Source organism: Trichogramma pretiosum, unplaced genomic scaffold (assembly GCF_000599845.2).
Source record: "Trichogramma pretiosum strain Unisexual culture from Peru unplaced genomic scaffold, Tpre_2.0 scaffold9, whole genome shotgun sequence".
NCBI classification, from domain to species: Eukaryota; Metazoa; Arthropoda; class Insecta; order Hymenoptera; family Trichogrammatidae; genus Trichogramma; species Trichogramma pretiosum.
Window position 1 is genome coordinate 785,750 of NW_019641697.1, and position 19,405 is coordinate 805,154.

At 38.1% G+C, this 19,405-nt stretch overlaps 4 protein-coding genes across 5 annotated transcripts; 2 read left to right on the forward strand and 2 right to left on the reverse strand.

Moving 5' to 3' along the window:
* Positions 1-4,363: 4,363 nt before the first annotated feature.
* Positions 4,364-5,530, reverse strand: LOC106651590 (histone deacetylase complex subunit SAP18). 2 transcript variants are annotated; one of them, XM_014370163.2, is made up of 5 exons: positions 5,306-5,530; positions 5,109-5,215; positions 4,831-5,025; positions 4,645-4,761; positions 4,364-4,577 (listed from the first exon to the last, which is right to left on the reverse strand). In XM_014370163.2, the coding sequence occupies exons 1-4, from the start codon at positions 5,375-5,377 to the stop codon at positions 4,668-4,670; spliced, it is 468 nt and encodes a 155-aa protein (XP_014225649.1). In that variant the 5' UTR covers positions 5,378-5,530; the 3' UTR covers positions 4,364-4,577; positions 4,645-4,667. The 2 variants fall into 2 exon arrangements, with proteins under 2 accessions (XP_014225649.1, XP_014225648.1); XM_014370162.2 differs by having other exon boundaries at positions 4,364-4,761.
* A 308-nt stretch (positions 5,531-5,838) lies between these two features.
* On the forward strand, positions 5,839-9,602 carry LOC106651667 (ubiquitin-protein ligase E3B). Its single transcript, XM_014370293.2, has one exon. It carries the CDS (start codon positions 6,172-6,174, stop codon positions 9,379-9,381), a length of 3,210 nt encoding a protein of 1,069 aa, XP_014225779.1. The 5' UTR covers positions 5,839-6,171; the 3' UTR covers positions 9,382-9,602.
* Positions 9,454-12,446, reverse strand: LOC106651669 (enhancer of polycomb homolog 1). The gene is made up of 2 exons (XM_014370294.2): positions 12,180-12,446; positions 9,454-12,084 (listed from the first exon to the last, which is right to left on the reverse strand). The coding sequence occupies exon 2, from the start codon at positions 11,727-11,729 to the stop codon at positions 9,831-9,833; it is 1,899 nt and encodes a 632-aa protein (XP_014225780.1). The 5' UTR covers positions 11,730-12,084; positions 12,180-12,446; the 3' UTR covers positions 9,454-9,830.
* A 149-nt stretch (positions 12,447-12,595) lies between these two features.
* On the forward strand, positions 12,596-19,354 carry LOC106651613 (dual serine/threonine and tyrosine protein kinase-like). The gene is made up of 6 exons (XM_014370203.2): positions 12,596-13,318; positions 13,911-14,083; positions 14,544-15,476; positions 15,555-16,627; positions 17,215-17,890; positions 17,965-19,354. Exons 2-6 carry the CDS (start codon positions 13,960-13,962, stop codon positions 18,426-18,428), a joined length of 3,270 nt encoding a protein of 1,089 aa, XP_014225689.1. The 5' UTR covers positions 12,596-13,318; positions 13,911-13,959; the 3' UTR covers positions 18,429-19,354.
* The last annotated feature ends 51 nt before the right edge of the window (positions 19,355-19,405 follow it).

Consider the following 19,405-nt stretch of genomic DNA (forward strand, 5'->3'; position numbering starts at 1 on the left):
GGTATATACATTACGCGCATTTTAGAACATTATACATATTTATGAAGCATAAAAAAAAGAGAAGTAAAATACTATGTTAAGAGTATTGGAGCCTCGATTTCTTGTATGTATATTTCGACTAACGTATGAGCATAACTTTGTGTATAGGGACAGCAAGTGAAAGCGCGTGAGAGTACGAGAACTGTAATAATCAATCCATATTTATATGTATGTAAACTTGCCTCTCTTCCTTAATCGTCGTATCATCGATTGCAAGCCCCTCGATTTGCACTTCACGCCAAAAAGTAAAAACACTTTCGAGAAATTATCAAGCGTAGTGATTATAAGCGTAACTAGCGTAATATTTGTAAATGTATAGAATGTAATGGCGAGGTGGCCAAGCGACCTTCGAGCAAATGTGTCCGTGTATAAAAATTAGATAACTATTTGTTAGAATTCGAATTTATATTTAGTGAGACAATTTTGTGTTCCATGTGGTTTTCTCTCGAAGCAAAGAGACTTTTTGCATGCATTTGATGCATATCATTAGGCTTGAAAGTACAATGCATTGAAACGAATCTGCGTTACAAAATGTTTCGCTAAATTTAATTACTGAGAATTTTCATAGGTCATTTGTACATATAGTTTTACCAGCTGTAAGAAGTCAAAGATTCGTCAGCGGTATGTATAATAAATTTTACCATTCATTTAATCGAATGAGCAATCAACTTTTTTTGCTGTTTTTCGTTTAAGAATCATTTTGTAAATATATTGTTTATGTTATTATTAGTTGTTTGAAAAACAACCCAATTCTATTAGCCAGAAATATTCGCGAAAGTAAATTTATATTTTCATAATAAATTGTACGAATTCTAATTTCAATTATGATTGAGCTTTTAAATAGTAGATAAGTTTTAACCTTACAATAGCATAGACGTTTTCTTTTATCAGATGAAAATAAATTTCTAGTGCTTAATGAATTCTTATTAATTAAATTTAGTAAAACGTTGAAGACAAGCGCCGTCGATTTCGTGGAGTAAAAAATTTTTGGATTTGCCTCTATTACATTTTCTTCGATGCATTTTGATGTACAATCGTGATTATTATTGTTGATGTTATTGTTATTTATCCATTTTTGCATTTACCTCAAGTTTAATTTGTCTCATTTTTAAAAAATCTAATTCATCGAGGTAGGGACAAATCGGAAATTTTTACACGTAAAAAAATCATTTGGTAGGTGTTGGTGAAAATTGTACTTGGAGAGTCTTCCGAACGACCTCCGTATAATTAGAAACGGCACGTACATGTTCGAAAAGTATAGACATCGCACGTTTAACATACAAAGTATGCAAAAGTTGCGGTTTTGATAAGTAAATATAATATGATAATGTAATGGACTTAAACTGAATTTTTCGATTAGAGATGTAATTGTTGTTGGGCACGTGACAAGTTATCTAGCATCCGCCCATTGTAAGAACAATTTTTTCAATTGACTGCAGATAAATTAACGACTAGACTATTCAATCCATCATCAATACGATATTAAAAGTAAAAAAAAAATCAATTAATAATTAATTAAAGGTAAAAAAAAATTGTGGAATAAATTTAAATCACTGCGTATATGCACTTTGAAAATTAAATACACATTATATCCGTATACGTATAGCATTTTAAGAAAAAAAATTTAGTAGGCAAAGAATATTATTCAGAGCTAAGTTTCACGAAATTTTGGGGTACTTCCGAAAAAATAAACTTGAAATTTTATATTCTGACTGGATTCTTTGGAAGAATCGTACAACTTTCATCAAAAGTCAAAAACGAGCAAAAAGTTATTCGGAAAAGTTCAAGACACTGTAAAAATGTAGAAAAAAATACGCAATTAGACTGATTTAATTTTAAAATTATAATGTATAGCATTTGGATAAATATTATAGATGAAAATCAAATGACATAAATTATTACATACGTGTATGGCAACTTTTTCCAGTGACTTTCACGATTGAAAATAAAGAAAAAAAATGTGAGAACGGAACACGATTTTTTTTACAAGTATTAGTAATACAAGTAAAAGTAACTCAAATTAATAACGCTAAAGTTTACTCGTTTTTTAAGGGTAATAACTGGTATTTGAATATTTCATGGAAGCCGGCTTAGAACGAAAATGTTCACTTGAAAATCTGTTCCAATCAACCAATGTACAATCTATTTAAAGAAGATTCAGACAATTTTTAATCGTATAAGTACCAATCAATATCTGGGCAGTAGTCAGAAATATTATAAAAAATATATATATAAAACTATGCCATTATACCCTTTTAAAAAAAATTGAGGATCGATGGGAAAAGAATACTAAATACGACGTGAGTAATTTTTAAGTGGCAGAAAAATGAATGAATTGAAAATTATCGTAGTCAAAGATACATATAACATTCCAATTTTTCTTGCATCATCGCTATATTAAAAAAATGTATAATGTTTTCATAAATATTTGCATGGTTTCAATGAAAGAAAAATGCAGTACTATTTGTTACCAAAAGCATGAAAAAATTAAAACTATGCATTTAAGTAATCGCATGTCTTAAAAGGGGTTGGTTTTGCTAAAGTGTAATAATCATAGCTCAATTTTTTATTGATAACAAGTTAAAAGAATGTGTATCGCATAAGAAAACGAAAGGAAAGAAAAAACACAAAGTATTTTTTCACGCATTATTTGATAATTCTCTAGTTTTTACCTTTTTATATATGGTGGTAATATAAATAAAAAAATGCCGTACGTATGAGTAGGTGGAATTGAAAATCAAGAATCTGCTGTATATCATTACGGACGAAAAATTGTAGGAACTTTTTTAAAAATCCAGGGGTTTTGATCTATAAAATGCAGCCGTAATTTTTTTTTCATTCTTTGACTCGTGTTACAAAGTTTATTGTTGTTATTGTTATCGTATGTAGAGAATAAGATAGTTTATACACATTTTTTTTTGTAAATGTCTGTAGTTTTATGTATAAAAATAGTAATGCGAACTCCGATTGACATTAAAAATGTATAATCATGCGTACTAAGTACTCCTGTCGAAATGGACATTTGTACATATATATATTTATTATATTGAGTGGATTATCATTTTTTATCAAATGATTTTTCATCAGTCTATATGAATTGTAAATAGTATTTATTTACTGGAATTAGAAGCATAACGATCATAAAAAACACAGATGCATAAATTGTTCCAGTTTTTTCTTTAAATGAGTAATTGGATCCTCTCGAAGACTGGATCAAGACCTCTGTAGCAATAAAAAATATTTATGTATATTAAATAATCTCAAAGAATCAGTCGATGTCATGCTTCGACTACATAAAAGTGTGATAACTGTATACTCTGCATCTTTCCCACCTCTACACTACTACTGTAATCATCATAAAGTAAAAAATAAACAAGATATCAATTGGTCAAAGTACGAAAAAGATACGTAGTTCTTACGATAAATGCGCTTTTAGAATCTTTTAATTAAACTTAAATTATAATGGTTATAAAATAACTATTTTCGTGCTTTGACTCGCGTGTGTTCAATCGCAAATATGACAAAAAAAACATTAAAATGGGACAGTCATAATCCATTTTATTCTGATGATGGATGCTGATGTGAATGTATGACATAAGTATGTGTGTTACTTTTTTTTATGCTACATAAACAATCTAGACAAATCAAAACATCATCTTGTTTCTTACGTACTTTTATGTACACACACTGCACTTTTCATCACAAAGTTTCAAAATAAATAATAGTCTGTTGTATTGTAGGTTTATTGACATATTTTTGTAACTGACAAGAAAATACATTTACATCCATCATCGATTTACGTGAGAAAAAATATAATTATAAATATAATATTAAGTTTCAAATTGCGCAAGCTTTCAAATTCAGACACACGCGACAATTCATTAATCCACTTGTCGCCCTTGAAAAATCGAAGCGGATATTAAATGTGAAAAAAAAAGAAAAAAAATGATGATAATGTTGAAGCTATACATTATAATTGATAATTTATGTTGTTATGTGGAAGAATAAACAGAATATGATCGTTAAGTGGACGATTCAGTGCCATTTTTTGGGAAATATTTCACTTGTATCGCAATGCTCCTAACTTTTAAGATCTATGTATTGTGTAAAATTAACTAATGTACGACACATAGAAGACTTTTCTGTAAATAATCAATTTATTGACGAGGCATTAGGTATTTACCTAAAAATATACGATTTATGAAAAATTCAACTCATCATAAAAGTTTCTTTCACATATTTCCTTTATTAATATTTGATTAATAATATTTGAAATGTCCTTTCTTTAAAAATAAAAAAATTAATTCACACTTTTCCTTACAACTTTCATTTTAAGATAATATTTAATTCCTAAAATTAAAAAGTAAATTGAATACAATAGCTGTAAATAGCTGTGCTATAGTTTTACATAGATACGCAATTCGCGGGATTTCATCTGATGCAGATATATAACATATTTAGTCCACTGAGCATTACAGTTCATCTTAATTATCACTTTTTACAGTTAAATCAATGATCTTCTGTCCACATTTAACACTCTGAATTGATAGAAATAAAAGTAATCAACTGCATGAAGTTAATGTTAATGAAACAGGAAAACCTTACTTTAAAAGCTTATTTTTCTTCTGTCAGTACTGTCTAAAATTTCCTCCTCGACGGCCAGGTGGTTGTGCTCTATTTGGTGGAGTAATAGAGATATCCAGGTAGTCTCCAATTGTGAATCTAATGAAATAAATTGAAATATAACTACTTTTATCGCATTGAGTTAAATAATAAAATTTAATAATCAACCTTGCTTGAGCTAGAGTTTTATTATCTTCTGCACCTTTAGCACCTGAACATGTCACACCAATCTCACGCATTCTGTAACCAGGTGATCTTAATTCAGGAGTAACAAGCGAAAAATCAAAATAAGTTCCTTTACTTCTAGCGTCAGGATTAACTTCTTTAACCAAGCCTGTGATTTCCCTTAATGTCGCATCCATCCTAAGAGCAAGTCAAATAAATAACGTATGAACTAACATTTTTAAGACTAATAATATTGCAAGTTCCCAGTATTAAATTCTTACCAAGTATAAATTTGAAGTTCATTTGAAGGAAGATTGCCTCTAGTATATTCATTGATGTTATGATGTTTTCCAGTGTTGCAAAATACTCTCAACAATAGGGGGCAAGTCTATAATTTATACAATTTTGCAAATTAATAGTCAATAGTAAAATCAAGTGAGACGATTTCATACTTATTGCCATCTCCCCAGCTTTATACCTTTTCTCTGTCGACCGGCTTATCTGTTTGTTGCTTCTCATCGACGACCATTGATTCCACAGCCGAGGTCATTTTAAATAAGTATGATAGTAATTACTCGTTTCAGCTTCAAAAAGTTTAATTAACAATTTCAAACGCTCGCTTCTTGCTAGAATATTTACAGTAACTTAACCTTTTTACTGTCGTCTCTGATGGCGTACATTGAGCACTGATGACTGAACTGAGTAGTCTGCAGTCTGCACCCCATGCGCAATGATACACGATTCGCACTTATATGTCATTGGTCGGTAAATTATAATTATTTTGGAAGTTTAATTAAAAGGAATTAAATAAAATAGAACATTCATTGTTAAGTTGCTATTCTAATTTATTTGAAATCATAAAATATCACTTAATTATCCGTGTTTAAATGAGATAATAAAAATTTCAAATATTTTCTAATCCCGCATTTGTAAGTTTCAAACGGTGCGCTAGTTAGCGCTAGTGTCTCTGTTTCGTTTATTTTGTTATTGTCTGCACGCCGCAGATTTTCTTTTATTTGTACCAAGATCCGGATCGTTGGACTGACTTGCTCATTTGGCAGTTTAGTGGCTGTACATATTCACAGCCATATCAATGATAGTTTGATTTTGGTATCTTTTCGACTACAAGTACTAGACATGTTTGACTAGACAAATATTAAAAAAGAACGTAAATAATGTTTTACAAGAACGAATTCAGTCATCATTTAGACAATCTAACGACTATTGTCCATTTTCAAAATTGTACCATGCTAATTTTAACGAGCTAGTACTGGTGTAGTAGTATAAGAATTGAATCATTTACTCGTTTATTTGGCACTTCCGAAATTAAATAACAGTATCAAAATGTTGGAAACAAACGAGCCGTCTAAGGAAGATTTTTTGCAAAAGACCAAAAACGCTCGCGAGGAGCGTGCTAATGAAAAAAACAAAGAATTAGCTGCTATAAAAATACAGAAATGCGTCCGATGTTGGCTGGAACGAAAAAGAGATATTACAGATATGTTTAAAAAATTTGACAACTTGTTTATAAGCTCAGAAGATAGTAGTAAGATCAAGCTCAAACCAGCAGCTGAAGTCTATGATATCCTTGACAAGTTTTTACAAATTTACAAAAAAAAGCGAGATAAGGAAAAATTGGACAACGTGTGCAAATATCTACTTCATAGTTTAGAGTCGGATTCCATTAAACTTTCTTATATTGGAGTTGCACTTATAAAGGATCGCTACCTTCTGTGGATAGCTCAAGTCAAAAAAATTCTTTATTATTGTTTAATAGAGCTTGAAGATTTACAACCAGAGCGCTTTACTGATTATAAGTGCATTCTTTTAAGATTGAATACCATTGTAAGTTTTACATCTACACAGTCATGGGCAATCATGAGGGTGCAAGAATTGAGCAAACTAAAAGCAGGTATGAACCAACTTTGCTCCAATATTACAGGTCACTTGGTAAAGAACAACTTTTATCCTATCATGCAAACATTATTGATCAAAGGATTATGCAGAAAAAATATAAGTTTGCAGCCAGTAGCTCTGACAGCAATCATCACACTAACAATAAGACCTTTAATTTTTTCAAATGTAGGAGATGATTTATTGTTGAAATTTGTAATGTTTATTTTTAGTGTACCTTCGCTGGTGTATCATCTTAATCATAAAGATCAATCAGCTTGTATTTCTTTGATAAAACAAAACAATATTTTTTCTCAAAGTATACATTTATTAAAGTCAAATAAAAATGTGCGGGAGATACATAGCACACTAAGCAGCAATCATTATTTATGTTTAATGGCCAACCTAATGGAGCTAGCTTATATGGAGGAAGAGAGCTTAATCGAAGAAGTTGCTTCTGATTTTACTCATGTCATTTCTAACATGTTAACAATGTGCCAGAAATATGTTGTAACCAAAACAAGTCACACCACCTATTGGCATCCAATATTGGGATGGTTTGAGCAAGCCGAAGAGCCATACATGCAAGATACTATTCCATTGATCAAAGTTCAGCTATCTAGACTATGGACTGGAAAAATAGTTACAAAACTTCTAAGCTTGCCTATCAGTGAAATTATAAGTAAATCAGTTAAAATGCTGCAGGACCCACAAAATTCAAATGGTAAAAGACCAATATTCTCAAAGGCAGCTTTAGGAATCAGTTCAAAAAAAGGCAACATTGGAAAAAACTTTAATGAATTTGGAAGTTCAGAGTCAAATAAAATAGCTCAAGCTTGCTCCTTATATTATACAGCTCTGTGTACATTGAAAGAAATGAAATCCACAATTTTAACAGGACTTTGCTATCAAGAAGACAATATTTTATATAACTTATGGTTATTTTTCAGAACTTTAGGACCAGACTGTGGCCTTTCTGCATTTTTGAATTTATTCCCAGGTAATCCACAAGGCACAGCTGTTGAGTTTGAGATGCTCATACTGTTTTGTGATTGTATGACACATTACGTAATAATTTTGGATGATATAGAAATGTACGAGAAACAGCATCCATTCAAATTGAGCGACTTTTTACTTATATCACAGTTTTTAAATCAATTCCTCTACAAGTCAATATTCTACGGATTGATCGACGATGTCACCGTATCTTGGAGTTCAGTTTTCACGTCAGTACGTAATTTATTAATGACAATATATCGACGTGACTGCCAAAAGGCTTTTTGCCCTGAAGATCATTGGCTGATAAAAGATGTACGAGTTTCGAACTTCCTCACAGATCTGAAGAAGGGCAAGCGCAAAGCCACTGTGATATTATCGATAATGCCACATATTTTGCCGCACAACGAGCGGGTTCGACTGTTTCGTAATTACGTGACGGACGAGAAAGAATCGATGGGCCTGTCGAGCAGCAGCAGCTCGAGAAATAGTCTGCCAGCGACCCTCATCACTGTGCACAGGTCGAAAATCGTCGAAGACGGCTACAGGCAATTATCCGTACTGAGTCCCCGCTCCTTGAAGGGAGTCATCAGAGTAAGATTCGTTAACGAGCAGGGACTCGACGAAGCTGGAATAGATCAGGACGGCGTGTTCAAGGAATTCCTCGAAGAAATTATCAAACGCGTGTTCGACCCGAACTTCAACCTGTTCAAAGTAACGGACGACAATCGACTGTACCCGTCGTCCTCGTCACATCTGCAAGATAATCATCTGTTGCTGTTCGAATTCATCGGTCGGATGCTTGGCAAAGCCGTTTACGAAGGTATTGTCGTCGACGTGCCTTTTGCCTCGTTCTTCGTCTCGCAGTTTTGCGGCCAGTCCGCAAGTCTGCTGCACAGTTGGTTCGACGAGCTGGCGTCACTCGACAAGGACCTTTACAAGAGCTTGACCCTCGTCAAGCACTACGACGGTGATGTGGCCGAGTTGGGACTGACATTTTCCTTGGACGAGAGCGTAATGGGCGATATCCAGACCTTCGAACTGAAATCGGGCGGCAAAGCCGTGCCGGTCACCAACGAGAACAAGATTAACTACATACACCTTATGGCACACTTCCGCATGTACGAACAGATAAAGCACCAGATAACGGCCTTTACCAAGGGATTCCGATCGATTATCAAACAAGAATGGCTTACCATTTTTTCGACCCCGGAATGGCAGCGACTCATATCCGGCGACAACATTCCTGTCGATCTTTCGGATCTGCGCAAGTACACGCAATACTACGGCGGCTTTCACGACAAGCACCGAGTCGTACGCTGGCTCTGGGAAATTCTCGAGAAGGACTTCACCGAACGCGAGCGAGGACTATTTTTGAAATTCGTCACGAGCTGCTCGAAGCCACCGTTGCTCGGTTTCGCTTATTTGGATCCACCCTTTTCCATCAGATGCATCGAAGTCAGCGACGACGAAGACACTGGCGATACGATCGGTAGCGTCATACGTGGTTTTTTTACAATAAGAAAAAAAGACCCCCAAAACCGTCTGCCAACTTCGTCGACCTGCTTCAATTTGCTCAAATTGCCAAATTATCGTAAAAAGTGCACTCTGCGAGACAAGCTGCGCTACGCCGTTACCAGCAGCACTGGATTTGAGCTCTCGTAAATTGCGCCCAATCCATTATTTTTGTATATTATTTGAATTTGTATATTGTAAATAGAAACAAGAAAGGAATGCTTTAATGTTATGTAGTTGTGACGTTTATTATGTATATTTACACTATTATTACTTTTTAATACTATCGTATTATAAATATTATTATTACAATTGTATTTTAATTCTGATTCATTATCAAGAATAATAGAAACTTATCAAACATAAGTAAACAAGTGTCTTTTTTCATTCCTTTACCTATGCATATGGTACAGAAGTTACATCTAAAAATAAACACTATTCATAACAATCATCAAGACCAATTGATTAAGTCTCAAGTTGATGACAATAATTTAATTATACAAATTACACAATACTAGCGAACTTATTCACACAATCATTTGAGTCGCTAAATTCACAAGCATGATCGCGTTTGTCCTACTTCAAAAATAAGAAAAAACTTAACTTTTCACTTCAGGACGCACTGGCGCACTTTCAATATTTACAGTTTTATTACTGAATGACTCACTGTTTTGAGAGTGTGTCGGTGTTGCGAAAATTTTCGGTGCATCTGACGGAATCGAAAATTTTGAGCAACCCAAGTCAGTGTAGTCAAAATTATCACAATTCATAAGATCGTTTTCAAAGTTTGTTACACTGTCCATTGAAAAATAATCTCCTATGTTAAATTCAGCACTGAAAGAAGTATCACTTTCCATTGGACTTGGTTCAATGTCTATACAAATTGATGCTGCTTCAGCTGGGAAAGGATATGTAGATCCAGGAGTTGATTTCTCTGACATATTATCATCATTTTCGCTTTCACTACTCTCTTCACTGACATTATGGTTATCCGGATATACCATTGTTTTAGGCCGATAATGCAATTCTTTCACTTCAGAGTCAGGTACTTTAGGACTGGTTGAGCCTAATGTATCTTGCTTAGATTTATGAATCGTAAAGCCTAAAGAACCCCATAAATCATCTATGTTGTGAGATAATCTGTCAAGAATCACTCTGCCCCCACGACCTATCCTTCTCCTTGCTAGACCGATGCATTTGAGTGTTGGTTTATTAATACTAGTCATAGAGTACTTATGTTTATTATTAAGATCTCCATTGGATGAGCCATGCCTACACCCTAGTCCAGTAGGGAGAGGAGCCAAATAATTATTATGCCTATTACGTTTGAACACATATAAACCATCATCCACTATTTCTTCTTCGTTTTCTGAAAAGAATGTCTGTGAAGTTCTTAAAGCACTATCTTCTTCATCTGAACTAGCTAATGATTCCAAACCACTACCAAATGCACGATAATCTGAATCTCTAGTACCATTATGTATTTCATTGACCAAGGTATCCCTACTTTTGTTATCTTTGAATTTTCTTTTGCGATATTGCCTTTTTTCTTTTCTTTGTTGAGTTGTTTCTTTTGCGTGAGTTCTGTTGGTCCAATTTTGATGAGTTCCAAATTGATTGGTAAAGATGGGAGCAAAAGCTGGTCTAGGTGACTTGACTGTAGTAACTTCAGACAACAGAGACCCACTGAAGTCTTGTGCTTGATACCTCTTTTCATAAATTTCAATCGTTAGATGTAAATATTCTCGTTTGGTTTTCTCCCTCTTTTTAACCATTTCCAGTAAAGTGACAGCCCTACTAAGATCTCTTCTGAGTTTGAGCATTTTTTCATAACTAGTTTCATCATTTTTACGGTTTTTCCTTGTTTGCATTTTTTCAGTTCTTCTCCTGAAGGCTAAGTAAGGATTATTGGCTGCCATACCAACTCTTTGTTCAGTTTTCACTGATAAGAGCAGAGGGTGTTGCGTGAGCAAGCGTTTGTTCAACCAATAATCAAATACTGCGATGATCAAATCATCATCTTCTTTAAGAAGGGCTTTGGCTTCACTGAGAGATACAACTTTTTGACCTGAACTTTTCTCCAATCTATCCATCATTTCTTCAAACTGCAAGGCAGTGATATCCATTTTACGACTCTGAGATGCCACCCAATTTTCATCCTCAGAATCCATATCGTAATCCGGTATATCATTTTCCATAGCAAAGGGCTGCATGTGAATCAACTGCCTTGGCTGTTTGTAGTCACCAGGATAGATTTTCTCATAGGAGTCAGCATCTGTCAAGCTAGTGACTTCGGGTGTTGGAATGATGAGGCCTGTACAGATAGCTCTTTGAAGGTGGTGTTCACATTCTTCCTCCTTTTGCATACCACTTGGCATTTGAGGAACTGCCCTGTTGATCGCGGAATAGTCCGGCAAGTCGGGCAGTTCCTCAGCCATGTAAATTGGCATCGGTTTGGACGCATCGAGAGCACGTGCTCTGAAGGATAGCTTGCTCATTTTGAACAAATTTCTGTGTTTCTTAGCAGATCTTGGAAAGTACCGTGATCAAGCGAACGATCCCATGAGGTCGGCCGAGTTTTTCGTAGCACATAGAGCCTCGATACACGGGGTAGCCGATGCCGCCCGGCTTTTCCGTCCTGGCGGCTCTCAAGCTATTGTTGTGTTGTCGTAGTACGCTCCTAGCTGGTCTGGAGCCATTTTGGAGCAGACGACCTAACCAAGAAAACTCGCTGCCGTGAGCGCTGCTCCTCGAGTCTCGATCTCTCTCGCTCTCTCTAACTATAGGCGTGCTGATAATACACAGAGCGTTATTCACGTTACTCGGCAACTTGATTCGGAGCTTATCGTGGCGCTGAAAATAAGGACATTTTAAAAATGACAACAGCGGCTTCGCGCGAATCATACCTCGATTATGGTAAATGATATATGAATTATTGTTGAATATACCTAGGGCAAGAGCCACGGCACGATCATCGAGGCGCATACATGCTAAAAACTGCTGAATGCGTGCGCCATGTTTACTCGCCAGTCGGTGTATACGTCTATACGAGTGTATATAATTGTGAGTGTATGCGCCGACGTATTCGTATACGCGGCCGCTTTTCCCTGTGTTTCGTACACGATGGCGAACGTTCTGGTGTGTAACTTTATATGCGGTTCTACCCCTTCCCCCGAGCGAGCCCACGCCGCCGCAGTAACGCACGCTTGCCGTTTCGACGCTCTGGCTTTCGGAGTCTTGCACAGGCGCCCGCGCGCGCGCGCCTCTCGTGGCTCACACAAATCCACCGAATGGGACCGAATGTTCCCGCTCGCTCGCTCGCTGACTGCCGTCGAGCAGCGGAGCGAGCTGCAAGTCCAGTCTAAGCCTGACTTTCGTCACGCTTGTGTGTATAACCCGCGTTTACCTCTTTCTCTCTCTATTCTCGTGTTGGTGCAGTGAGCATAGTTGCATTGCAGCGATAAGAAAAGTGTCGTACTGCGCGTAAAATATCGTTCAAGGATAAATAACTGAGCGCACGAGGACGAGCGCGTGCGAGGCGAATTTTTTGTTCAGCCCACGGAACTCGCTCATCGTCGACGTTACCGCGATCGTTGTGCAAAGTTTATCAGTGCCTCTGTGGAATTATTATATTGTGGAGTTCGTCGACGTGCATGTAGAGCAGCAGGTAAACACGCTGTGGTGACACTTGTCTGCAGCGGGGATTACCTTGTTTTTTTTTTATCGCCTCGGTGATATACCTACCACTTGTTAATACCGCACAACCACGCTCTTGCTACACCGATGTCACTACATCGTTAAGCTCGATCGTTTTTTGTGATGAGAAAAACTTTGGATCCAAGTACGGAATCAAGTGAGACCGGCGATTTATAATAACAATATAAATCGAGAGCGATTGCACAAACCTCGATGTGATATTTACGAGGGGAGAAAATGTTACTCGAGCTTTCCGCAGGCCTCTTATAGCGTGAATCTTGGCTTAACAGTTATTAATTTTTGGTGCTCTTCGAACGTTTGGTATAAAAAAAACCCAATTGACAAAACTTTGAAAAGAAGACGATAAAAAGCAGCTGATGAAACCACCTTGGTAAGTCTGATTTTTTTTTCCTTCGTATTTGCTCAGTTATGTTGCAAAACTTCGTTATAATTATAGGATGCTGCATGCTTGCAAACAGATAAACGACTTATCACACTGTTGTTTGAGACTATTTTTTTTATACATTCATTAACTCGCTGAGAAGCCTTATTCCATATCACTTTGAGACCATTGAAATTTTATTTGATAAATAATTTCATGTTGCTTTTAGAAGCCTCAAGGGAGATTTTAGTTATCTTTCCAGATTAAAAATGATCAAATTTCAGCATTAAATTCATTCATCATTGTCTTATTTAAAATCGAACTCTAGCTTTCCTTTTATTAAAACTCATTTACATATTCAAACATGCCGTGAACTGAAAACATTTGAGATTAAAGTCCGTCGAAATATTGAAATTCACAATGGACTGAGTATACCACCTCTCATTCAATGTCACTGAACTTAAAGTCAAAAAGCTCACATGCAATTGATCATTTGAGAATGCATGTGACAGGATCTCATAATTATAAATATGTCATTATAGTATTTCAATTTGACTTCTCCCTGGAAATTCTTCATTATATTCATTACTTCCTGTTCCAGGTTATGATAATTACTTGGCCCATATTTTTATACAAGAATAGTATCCAAAATGGTAAGCAAATTACCGCACGAATTTCGGAAGTTCAACCGTAACAAAAATCATATCAGAAGAATTTTCAAAGAGACCAAACATGTGCTGGAATCTATTAGTTTGGAAAATTTTTTTCCTGGAGGTATGATGGATATTTTTATTACCATTACTCAATATAAGCTTCATTTATAGGATTATAAATTAATTTTATAATGTTCAGAACAATCAGTTGTCTTACTATGGAATATTTTACACGCAAAGAGAAAATATCTTGGTATGATTAAAAGCACTTACTTGCTTATTAAAAACTATTATTAAACCAAGATATGGTGAAGACACAAAAGCTTTGATTAATTTTGCATTTCTTATTTTTCATTTCCAAGAAAGATGAGTGATAAAGTTATTCATGAATTAAAATTTTTCGCGATGACTTTCCAGTCTCTTCTGCCAATCAATAACATTTCTTTCACTACATAAACTTTGATAATAGAGTAATATAAACGATGATTTTGCACTCCATCAATCAGACAATCGTAGAGCCGTTAAAAATCCTTCGCTCATTGAGCTCGATGTATTTTACCTTTAATAATTTCGTTCCACAGAAAATATCGTCGAGGATCTTTTGCCGGCAACGACGTTGGACAAAGTCGAAAATCTTCTGAACAACAATCCAGCGATAGTGATATTCGGTCAAAATAATAAAGCCAAAGCGACCCTAGTCAATCACATCCTTTCGACCGAGTTACTGCCAACATACGCAGGCACGTGGCGATGGATGAAGATCACCCACGGACCTACGAATTACGCGAATCTCACACTTGGCCTCGAGTACGAGGTGGTCGATTACCTAACGGAAAACGACAAAACATGGGTCACTTTGACGGCCGAGCAGTTGACCGAGAACGACAACGTCGATCCGTGCTGTCCGCACGTGCTCGAGATCAAGCTCAATCAGCCCATGCTGAAAGACGGCGTACAAATATTCGTCCTTCCGGACTGCAAGCCCAACACCATACGCGTGCTGACCAAGAACAATTTCAAGCTTTTGCCGGTGTTCCTCTACGCTCTGGGCGAAGAGGTGCTGTCGAGCGAGGCGATGGACGAGCTGCGAATGTTGCGCGAGACTTATCCGAACAATCCGGTGCTGTTCGTCTCGGCCCTGACGAATCTCAGCCTCGAGAGTCTCGACAGCGCGGACTTGACGAAGAGCGAGCAGCGCCGGCTCTTGGTGCACAGCAAAGGCTGGAGCGACGACAGCAGCTCGATCATCACCACCGAGGAGGACTCGCTGCTCAGGTCGTGCTCGACTCAGTACTCGTCCGTTAAATCGCCCACCCGAAGTCGGCTGAATTCGGTCAAGGAGCAGGACGACGAAGGCCTGGACTTGGAACAAATCAATTCGCTGGGATTGACGTGGATGGATCAACTGACGAGCTTGGGCTTCATGGGCGAGCCGAGCGAAGTGGATCACAGCGCTTGGCTGGATCAGGAGCGCTCGGTGTCGAGCGATCTGCTCGATTCCTGCACCAAACCCGGTAAGATCGCTGACAACAACAACAGCGAACCCGTCGTCGAGATTCATCGAATGATCGTCCAATCCTATCTGTTTCTAGACAAGATCGTTTATTTCATTCGTGGTTGTTTGCAAAATTACCTCGTCAACGTGAGCAACGAACTCAACGACGTGCACACGACGTCTCTGCGCAAATTCATGCTCAGTGCCTTCGACATGGCGCGAGAGATTCAAATCACTCCGGTACGAATAGCGTACGCGCAAAAAAAAGAATACGAGCTCTACTACAGCCTCATGAGCGTGGTGAACGCCAAACAGCAAGAGATTACGGAGCTGATGCACGCGACGATACAGGAGATGCTGGACGAGGTGCAGTCGACGCCAAAGTCGGAATCGAAGCCCGGCTCGTCGCGGGACAACGACCAAGACAAAGTCAACGCTAGCGACGTTTACAAGGATGATCGTAAAGCCGAAGCCGCTGACGAAGATGAAATCAACGCCTCTGACGCCGTCGACGGCAATCCCGACAAAAAAAAGAAAATCAAGGACGACGACGAGGACGACGACGACGACGAAGACAGAGAATGGACAGCTACTGTGCGAGCCGCCACGGCCGAGGTGCAACGCAGGGTGCTGTCGAGGCTCGGCGATCGAGTTGCTCGCCAAATGATCGAGTCGGTCAACTGTCTGCGAGAGACGTTCGTGGGCACGCTGCAGCGATGCCTGCAGAGCCTGGAAAAGAGCTACGATCACGAAACGAGCCTCACGGCCAGCGAAGCTCTGGCTCAGATCCTGTCGGCTGCGTACACCGTCAATCTACAGAACTCGTCGCCCACACTGGTACACTCGTTCCTCGAGCGCGTGCGACAACTGCTGAAATCCGTACCGCTGCCCTGGGCACCGACGCCCGTGCTGAACAGAGCTTGGCGCCAGAGGGTCACCGTCGACGTGCTCAACTCTCTTAGCCCTCCGCGACTGGCCCGAGCGATAGCCCTGCAGTTTCGCGACAAAGTCAAGGCCAGCCACGACACGTTCCAGCAGGCGCTCAGATCGCTCGAGAATCATTACAGTGGAAAGCTCGAGAGAACGGAGGAGCAGAGGGTAGCCATCAGGAAGTACCACGCGCCGAGAATCGCCAAGCTGGCATTAGAGAGCACCAGTATGAGCGATATGGTGAGTATTTTTTATTTCTACCAGTGATTAATTAACGAGCGACGGCTCGATGTTTCGATTCGACGCTCGACGTTCCTTGCCATGTATATTCGTTTCACGATCTAAATCAATTTGCGCGCAGTATAACGCGCTTATACGATGAAAATTGCGAAACACGAGGAAATCAACAATGTTGAACTGAATTCAGCAATCGCCGCTCGCAATATGGAGGTTATCGTCATTGTTTTAATTGAACACAATCAGAGAGGCTGTCCCTGCTTCTCTTGGATTTGGAACTATTTTACTTTCCTTCGAACGAGAGTATCGCCTCGAGTCTCTCTCGAGTTTTGCGCGTTTTATCGCGAGGCTCGACAGCCGCATTTTTACCGGCCAACTCGATACAAAATCGACGTGGAAAAAATTATCTGTTGCGTACACGCAAAGCACACATGCGCTGCTCCCGCTATTTATCGCACTCCATTGAGTCTAACGATCTCGCTTGGATTTGTTTATTCTCGGTGCATCGAGGCGGAACTTGATTTACGGCGTCTGGCGGATAAATTAAAAATAACAAGCTGCTCAATGAATAATCGCTTGTTTTGTTGCAGGTACGTTACGGTATACCGCACCAAGGCAAAGAGATCGGCCGAGGCCAGTACGGCATAGTTTTCGCCTGCGACGGCTGGGGCGGCGCGCCCGGCCCCTGCGCCATCAAGTCCGTCGTGCCGCCCGACGAGAAGCACTGGAACGACCTGGCCATGGAGTTCTACTTCACGCGATCGATACCGGACCACAAGCGCATCCTCAAGCTGCGAGGATCGGTGATCGACCACACGTACGGCAGCGGCAATTACGGCTGCGGAGCTGCGGTCCTGCTCATCACCGATCGCATGAGCCGAGATCTCTACTGCGGCATCAGGAGCGGTCTCACCTGGCTCGAGAGGGTGCAGATCTCCATCGACGTCCTGGAGGGCATACGGTATCTGCACTCGCAGGGCCTGGTGCACCGCGACATCAAATTGAAGAACGTACTGCTGGACACGGAGAACCGAGCCAAGCTCACCGATTTGGGCTTCTGCATTACCGAGGCCATGATGTCGGGCAGTATCGTCGGCACACCGGTCCACATGGCGCCGGAGCTGCTCACCGGCCACTACGACGCCAGTGTCGATATCTACGCCTTCGGTATCCTATTCTGGTACGTATGCGCTGGACACGTCAGATTGCCCTACGCTTTCGAACAGTTTCACAACAAAGAACAACTCTGGACTAGTGTTCGAAAAGGTATTATTTCGATACTTTATTTTACGTGTAGCGCGTCACCTATACATTTACTCATAATTGCTTCTTTTTTTCAGGCATCAGACCAGAACGTCTTATAGTTTTTGACGACGAATGCTGGAACTTGATGGAGCAATGCTGGGCAGGAGATCCAGCGAAACGTCCTCATCTCGGTGCCATACTACCCGTTCTTGAGTCCATCTACGTCAAAGCAGAAATGAACGCCCCGCCACAGACGCAAGCCATGTTAACCGGTAACTCCCCCGACTCAACGACTAAACACCGCAGTAAATCCAGTGTCAATAACAACAATAGGTTTAAGAGCATCGCCGACGAGGTGAATAATAGAAATAACAACATCAAAATTAGACAAGCAATGGAATTGCTGCAAGAGCCAAATAATCTTAGAGGTGAAGCACCTAGTCCGGCTTTTTTGAGCAAGCGACGATCAAAAAAGCCTATGACTCGTACACCTAAACACCCAGGCTTCTTTCACGCGAGCGCCTGTTCTAATTTGTACATACAAATGCAAGAATTTTGACAAAGTTGTTCTTTTTTCGCATTTTTTCGCATTTTTTATATATATTTTACTGCCATTGATTTTCGCTCAACGTATATAATATTGAATATATATATACCTATACACGTTCAAATTAGTTGGTATCTTATGCCAATACATTTTTTTTTAATTGTTCGCAGCACTTTCAAACCTATGCACTTGCATAAAAATTTTTTGCTTATGTATTTGCTAATTTGTGCAAAATTAGAATTTCCTAAATTGACTAAATATATAAAAGACTAACGGAAATTGCGCAAACATTTCGTGCAATTATAATACTTATTTCTATTATCATCGTTTTGTTGGTTTGTGTGATTTGCTATGTGTAAAATCAGATCTAAATCGATACATAAGCTTATAGTATTACAGAAATTTTTTTTAATACTTGATACCAAAGTTAAAGATCTGTTTCATTTATAATCATTGAATAAGTGTTTGTTTCTATTTTTTTTTTGTTTATGTTTACAAAGCTTTTTATTTCGTAAAAAATATTCACATGTGTAGGCAAAAATCATGCATTTTAACTCAAAAAGACTATAACATGAAAACAAGTTAATTTTTTATATTTTATTTTATTGTAAAGTAGATAGTTTTGGTTATTCGTGAAATGTGCTTATTGAAATATTAATGGACAAGTACTGTAACTTGAAAAGTAAAGCCAAATCCAATATTGTCTTTAATCACACATTACTTTTTAATAAATCTATACTTGTCCAATATGTTTAATTGCTTATGCATGACAACAAATTGTAAATCCTAATGTTTTTGATACCAAGCTTTAAATGTTGTGAGTAGTTACCCAAGTAATACCTTTTTTGTTAGTTGTTAAATCATTTTCTACCTATATTGATTATGTACTTGTAATATATTAGTAAATTTAAAATGTTATTATAAATTATTTCTAATAATTTTTTATTTTTTTATTCAAAACTATCCAAAATTATTTCCATTTTCCACGC